Source organism: Papilio xuthus, unplaced genomic scaffold (assembly GCF_000836235.2).
Source record: "Papilio xuthus unplaced genomic scaffold, Pxut_1.1 DF827570.1, whole genome shotgun sequence".
NCBI lineage: Eukaryota > Metazoa > Arthropoda > Insecta > Lepidoptera > Papilionidae > Papilio > Papilio xuthus.
Genome location: NW_013531079.1, coordinates 2,680,060 through 2,688,241, shown reverse-complemented (window position 1 = coordinate 2,688,241; position 8,182 = coordinate 2,680,060). Strand labels below are relative to the sequence as shown.

Genomic DNA, 8,182 nt, shown 5'->3' with positions numbered 1-8,182 from the left:
CGTACAGCCTTTGTTATCTCCACAAATAAACAAACATCCATCCATCCATCTAGATCTTCGCATTTATAATATTAGTAAGAAGTAAGTTAGTGAATTCTTTACAAATTGCACAATTTCCTACGCAAATCCTTCTTCAATACCATTTTATATTATTCCATCAGAGCCAGCGTCATATGGATAGCGAGATATCCTAGTAAGGGATTTTGTCAGAACTAAAATATATAAATAATCTAGAAATGCTGTTCTATAGAATAATTGAATAATATTTGATCTTTATCCAATAACTTATCTTTAGAAAAAAGATAAATAAACATCTTTGAAAGATAAAGCGTAATTAAATATAAAACTAACAAAATAAAATTTTCAGAACTTCAATTTTATAAGTTATCTTTAATTCATAAAAAATAGGAGTACCTAAAAAAATAAATTGTTTCCAAAATATGTAACTGTAGTTCGCAACTCCGTCCGTGCGGAATTAAAAAAACTTAAGTATAACATACAGCATACATGTTAAGTAAGTTAATTAGTATCACATAAAGCATATATAATATAGTATAATCTTTAGCATAGTAATCGTATGTTTTCTTCCAGACTATGTTCTACATTTATGCTAAATTTCAGCGTGATCCATGAACCATTTATACTATCAGTAAGATATCTTTAAAATTACAGTTAACGATCTGATAATACATTTATCTTATACTGCAAAAATATGAACAGAATGTTTATAAGAATCTAATTCTGAACATAAAGGTATAATAAGTTGCAATTCAAACGAAAATTGAAAATACCCTTTAGCATAGCAACATAATTCGATTTCGTATTATACTCTCAGCTCGCAATGTCGTTTGGAAGTCGATAAATCTCAATAGAGGATTTACTCAAAGCCCCAGAGTCGGGACTGATCACAATACATATGAATGTCTTCGGCGTGTAGTTTGCATATTAAATGTTTATAATGTGTTAGTTATTAGTAATGAAGAAGGTAGACGAAATTCAAAAAAATGGGTAAATTGTGAGAAAGAGGACATGCGTAAGAATGGGGTGAATTAAGATATGACGGCTGATAGAGATGTATAGAGGAGTACATGCAGTGCCAACCCTCCGTAGGGATAAGGACAGGTTGATGATGAAGCAGATCTCACCACTATAAAGAATACTAGAAAGGTACATAGAGATTTAGCAGGGAAGAAGATGCAAAATCTCGCAAACAACTACTTCTCTTTCATAGCAGAATAAGGAAGAATAAGCAACTCACTAGATTATTGTAAAGACCGTCGTGTAAATTAGGTAGATTAATTATAATAAAGGATTCATCAGGTAACAAATTCGTATATTCAACAAACATTTTATAACTAAAACCACACAATAAATAAATCAACTACAACATGAAGACAGTTGAAAATGACTTAAAATTAGATAACAATATTTACAAGGCACAGGCAAACAAACACAAATTTACGCACACAAGCCATCACACGAGTCGCTACATCAAGGCCTTAGTGACCTTTATGATGATGGATCGTTTTGTAGACGGGAATCTTAACTGGGTAGGGGTGAGGTACATGGACGGTCACAGTCTTCTCTACTTTAATGGGCACATGTTTTTCGACAGGGTAAGGAACATGCTTCACAACAGGGTAGGGTACAACCTTCTCAACTGGAATTGATATTTCAGTCTCAACGGGCACAGCCACAGGCTTGTGAACTGGTACCTTTACAGGGTATGGCTGGGGCACTCCTACTAAGATTGGCTTGGGCACATTAACATGAATTGGCTTGTGGATAGGGTATGTTACGTGTTTGTACAGAGGCACAGCTACTGGATGTTCTTCATCAACATGTTCGCCAACTGGTATAGCTTGAGAATGACCATCATACCCTTGACCTTCGAAACCAGAACCTCCGAAACCCTGACTATGATCACCGAATTCGTGTCCGCCATCTTGAAGGACGAAAGTTTGAACTTGTCCCGCACCATGGCCGTCGAATTGTCCTCCGTATCCACCCGAGTTTCCTTCGTGCTCATCGGAACCGCCGTTGAAACCTCCATGGCCACCTTGAGCAACGAACTGGCCTACATGTCCAACTTGCCCACCTCCATTGCCACCGAATCCACCGCTATGTCCTCCAAATTCAGCCAATCCTGCGCCATGACCGCCTAGATCATGTGCCGCTTGTAGATACGAATCTCCTCCAAAACTCTGACCACCAAAGGATCCACCACCGTGGCCTCCGAAAGCTGTAGCTTCGTGACCACCTAGGTTATTTCCTTCGTCATGACTTAGTTGACCTCCAGAGAAATCATGTCCCGATCCTTGAGTGAGCGCAAGGGTATGGTCTTGTCCATGACCACCAGAGAAGTCTTGTCCTCCCCCAGTTATAGGTACAAAGTTGTGACCTCCTCCAGAGTTCCCGTCGTACCCGCCGTGATCTCCCGCCCCACTGCTTGAAAACTCGCTCGCTTCATACCCAGCCTTGCATGATGCAACTGCTAACGCCAAAACACACAACTGAAACCATAAAATAAATTCGGTTAGAAAAGGTTTCATTCCAAGTCACCCAAGATGGGAATCCGGACTAAATTTCGCGTTATTCTATTTAATTAAAAAAAACTTCCACACAATATCATAACTAGCAATCTAGAATGTATAAGTAATTACGATTAGGTAACTGTAACGCCTGACATCCGTCAAAACAAGTGCATCCAATCTCAGCTCACATTCACTCTGCACAACTTTCACTTTGTTACAGACGTTGTTTCACACGTTGTGAATCAATTATACTGCACGTTTTAATACCTAAGTGAAGACATTTAATAGATATTTTTTTATAGTGTAAATATTAGCAGATTTTTTTTGTTAATTTACTAATATTTATTTTACCATTCCAATTAAGCTCTAGGCTTGCGCTAGGATATGGTTTACGACAATAGTCGAATGGCAGGATTCGAACCCCCGACCTCGTGATCGGAAATGCGTACCCTCAACCATTAGGCTATTGACGCTCCAAAATAGTCACCAAAAAACATAGATTCATCTATACTATTAATAAAATTGTAGTGTCTGTATGTCATATTGAAAAAAAAGATCGATTTCGTACACTTGAAGTTTTTTATCGATAACGTGACATTACCATTAGGCTATTAGCGCTTATGTATATACACACATATTAATATTAATTACGAAACAAAACGCATGCTTTACGACTGGTAGAGTGTGGGATGTCTAATTTGATACTTACATATGACAAATTTCGGTACTGACGATTATGGTAAAGCCGAAATATTTAAATGAAAGTTCTCATATAGCCCGCTGTATAAATAGCATTATATTCGAATCTCTTTACACGTTCTAAATGAGCAACTGATCGCAACGCCACTATCTTAGTAATATTATAAATGCGAATGTTAAGATGGATGAGTGGATTGATGGACATTTATTAAAGGTATCTTTAGAATGTCTGAACGGATCTCGATGAAATTCAGCATACATATAGAGCATAGTCTGGGAGAACACATAGGCTACTAATTATGTTTTTTTTTCATTTCACGAGGACGGAGTCGCGGGCGACCGCTAGTTCTACGATAGTTTATCACTTGAAATAACTGTTGCACGTGTTTAAACGTTTTTTAGGTAATTATGTAATATTGTACAATAGTAATAAAATCGTCTTATCCAAAAAAGTCACCGACATAACTTTGTGACCGACAGACCGTGACGCGGTTCACAGAACAATGTTTCACAAGAATCTTGGTTTCGGTTAAGTAATATCACAGCATTTACTGTTTTTATCAATAACATTTGGGAGTAAATGCGTGTAATCTTTTATTTAGATTAACATGTTTACTATTCTTGTAATATTAAAAAATACTCTGCAATGATACCGTCGTGATAAAACGAGCGGGCAATTTATTGACCATGAAAAAAGTAATAACAATACTTTGAAAATTTGAGACTTCATATATAAATTATTCTTATCGAAAGCCTAGAAAAGCATTATGTATTTTTAAAACTACACAAGAATGGACGTGAAAATATTAGTAAAGCATCTTCTTTCTTTCTAAAATAACTATCCACTCCATTCATATTAAAACCGGTGAAAGCTTCAATAAACAACAAATATAAAACCATTCACATTGCACATTAAATTACATAAAGCGTGTTTTAAAAACAAAATAAAAACAACATTGAAAGTTAATGAAGAGTACGGGAAGTGATCGGCCACAATTGTGGTCCACGTTATGAATCTGTAGTGAGAGTGAATGTTCCCTTTTACTCGCCTATCGCGACCGGTCCGTGCGTGATTAATCGACACTAAATTGTTTGCCGCAAACTGGTCATTTGACATCATATTTTAAGAACAACAAATGTATTAAAAACACGCTGTATTCAACAGATTTTAAATGAGTAGTGTATCAAAATCTTCAACAATTGACACGCTCATAGTCTTTTGACTAGCTGTCGACCGCCACTATATCTCTGCGAAATAAAAAAAACTTAATTTGTAGTCTAAGTGTACTTTCAGATATATGTATTTTATATGTATCTTAAATTTCATCGAGATTCGTTCAGCAGAACTAGAGATTCCTTCAAATAAACATCCGTTCATCCATCCATCTAAACATTTACTTTTATAATATTAGTAAGAAGTTAAATATCATTATCCTTCTCATTGTTTTTGAAAAAGTAGAGATAACAACATATTTTAATACAAGTATTATGGAAATGGGACTTATCGGTAACATAACAAGTAACGCGAAACATTAAATTTTGGATCAGCCTTTAAATATTATTAGTATTAAAATTCTCTCTACTTAAATCACTGTAAAATAATTTATCGGAACCGCTACTTTATAAAGGAACGCAAAGATATTTGTGTAAACTCAGCTTTTTGTAACATGATAAATAAACCTTTCTTATTTAGTGTTGTCCTACAGACTTATCGATAATAATGTTGTTAAATTAATGTATTTTAATTTCACTTAAAATATAACGAAATCTTTACAACTTTTCTATTCAACTTGTGTTGTTGACAACAAACCGAAAAATAATTAACTGTCAATTACCAAAAAATATTAGCCTTTTCACAATTCATCAATTGAGGTCAGTAGATTTTAATCAAACTTTGTTCTTGTGACAATGGAACAAAATTTGTTAATTCAATAATTGTATACATTTAAACAGTATCCAGTACTTTATAAAATCATCAATTAAAATAATAAAAAACAAACGATTAAACGTGTAAATTTTTACAACAAGACTTTTACTAAAACCTTCTCCAAGTTCTCTTATGGACAAATAAATCAATATCCAATAAAATATTTAAGTAAATAAAATTAAAATGATTTTGACAAAATTATGGTTATGAATAAAGAGGACAATATCGACAAAATTAAGTTTCACAAAACCTGGCTCGCCGACTCCACATGAGTGGAATAAAAACAGAGAGACTATCGACAAATTATCGATACCTTTCAACCTTTCAATCCCTAGCACGTGATTGGAAGCAATCTATGAAATATGAGATTTAATTTGCGCATGACTGATTCTTCAGTCAACCATTTGAAATCATATTATAGTCCTGAAGGAGATTTACCGGAGTTTTTTCAGTCCATATTGTTATGTAAGGGTAAAGCGAAATTGAATAATGCTACTTTCAATGGCTTAAAAGCTCTCTTATAAATTTAAATAACTCCAAGAATCTTAAAAACGCAGATTTCTTGTATTGAAAATTTACATCCATGTAATATTGCGATTTTTATAATTTCTAAATTCCAAAAAAAAATCACGTATAATATTTTGACAATTAGTTTAATTTCTAATATTTTGTATGTATCAAATTACTATAAGGAACTACTATACATCCCCTAATTGTCGGAGAGGGATGCATAGGAAGAGAATATTTCCCTGTCATATGCGCTTAATCAGCCAAATCACCTAAAGGGAGACTAAAATTCGGCCTGCAGCACATACGTTCATCAGACGAAACGCGGAATATACTGCCACTTGACGAAAATGTTCTGTGAGATTTTATACACCGATCGAGCCAGCTGTTATGACTGGCGTCTACCACTGTAAAACATAATGGTAATTGAACCTAGGACCTTCGTCACTAATTCTCTTCAATATTCGGATCCAATTCCAAGGCTTACTAGTAAACAATTAATATATTATGTTCACCAGTAGAGTCAGCTTTAACATAACATTATCCCTCGTAATATCCTGTTACAGTAATCGCCTAAACGTGTCCAAATTCCGTTTGGCTATTTGATTAATATGTTTACAGTGACTTGTTTATGACTATATTCACAAGATGTCTAGTAAAATATATGTTATACTATCGTCCGCGACTCCGTCCGCATGGATTGAAAAATAACTTAATTAGTTCCCGGCAAATATTAGAATTTTTCTCAAATTTTAAACCTTCCCTTGAACTCCACGAACATTTGAAGACCAAGATAAGTCCGTTCAGCCTTTCTCGAGATTTAGCGAGACTAACGAACGGTAATTGATTTCTATATTTATAAATATATGTTAGTTATATAGATATATTCACCATTCGTAAACAACATATACACGCACACATATGTATCTATAGATAAACGCGAACTTTATAATATTACTTAAACATCTCGTAAAATCCATACACAAATTGACAAAATAAAGTACCAATCCTACTAATATTATAAATACGAATGTTTAGATGTGGTATCTAAAGAATGGCTGCATTAATCTAGAATATAGCATGGAAGAACACATAGGCTACCAATTAAGTATTTATTTTTAATTCCACGAGGACGGCGTCGTGGGCGACAGCTAGTTAACTAAACAAACAATACTGCAATGGCTTTGGTAAAATAATGGTATTTCGATATGGTTCTATATCAATATTGTGAAGAGGAAAGATTTGATTGTTTCTTTATTTGCAATTAATAGGCTCCGAAACTACTGAACTGATTAAAAAAATCCTTACTTAGACTTAGATTTTGAATTAATTCCGCGCGAACGAAGTCGCGGGCAAAAGTCAGTTAATAAATAGCGAAATAATGTATCGACCTCCATTCTAAAAAATTAAAAACAATCAAGACGTATGGAAATTTACTATTATGAAAGCATTACACATTTAGTTACTTCCGAGCAGAAAATTAAATTCATTTATGTAAGAGTCCGGTGTTATTAGCAAACCACTTTAGAAATAAGAAGCTTATGTTTAGCTGTGCTGGATAAACGATAAGGTTAACAGATTACTATAAAAAGTATTTATCTTTATAAGATTTTCTTTAAAAAAATTGTGACAGTAAATAAAAGCTAAAGTAATATAAATAAACAATATTTTGTTAACTAACCTAACATAACCTAAATCACCGGTTGCCTTAAACTTAGTTAGCTTAGGAATAAAAAGTATCCTACAATATGTTCGCTTGTAAGGCTACCTTCCCGTCAAAGTCCGGTCAGAATCGGCCCAACTGTTTCGGAAATTACTCGGAAGCAACGCGGAGTTGCGGACAGACAGACAGTCAAATATTACTTTTTCGTTATCGATAAAAACTTCAAGTGTACGAAATCGATTTTTTTTTCAATATTACATACAGACACTACGATTTTATTAATAGTATAGATGAAGCTATGTTTTTTTGGGGACTATTTTGGAGCGTCAATAGCCTAATGGTTAAGGGTACGCATTTCCGATCACGAGGACGGGGGTTCGAATCCCGCCATTCGACTATTGTTGTAAAACCATATCCTTGCACAAGCTTAGAGCATAGTTGGAACAGTAAAAGAAATATTAGTAAATTAACAAAAAATCTGCTAATATTTAAAAAAAATTATAGAAACTCAAAAAGTTAGTGACACCACAAGACTACTAGCGACATCTGTTATTCGTTAATGTAAACCAGTAGACGTTATTCCCGATTTTACACGTACATAAATCAATGACATATCTTGCCACTCAAAAACAATATTATTTTTATTTCGTTTCACTGATGCACACTTTATCTTCACTTGTCACTAAGGTATTTATTTTGATATATTGTTTAAACTTAAACTAAGTTACTTTTAAGTTAATATGAAATGTAACTTACAAAAGTCTTCATGTCGGTAATGCTTGGGAAGGCGGTGTATCGCCGCTCGATAGGAAGCAATGCAATGATGCCTTAGTACAAACACGCTTACATTTT

General features: G+C 34.1%; 1 protein-coding gene across 1 annotated transcript; it reads right to left on the bottom strand.

The window, feature by feature from the left end:
* Nucleotides 1-1,316: 1,316 nt before the first annotated feature.
* On the bottom strand, nt 1,317-8,172 carry LOC106118712 (glycine-rich protein DOT1-like). Its single transcript, NM_001312005.1, is given in 2 exon segments — nt 1,317-2,513; nt 8,087-8,172. Coding segments are annotated over 2 exon segments (1,026 nt in total). The 5' UTR covers nt 8,099-8,172; the 3' UTR covers nt 1,317-1,499.
* Nucleotides 8,173-8,182: the final 10 nt, after the last annotated feature.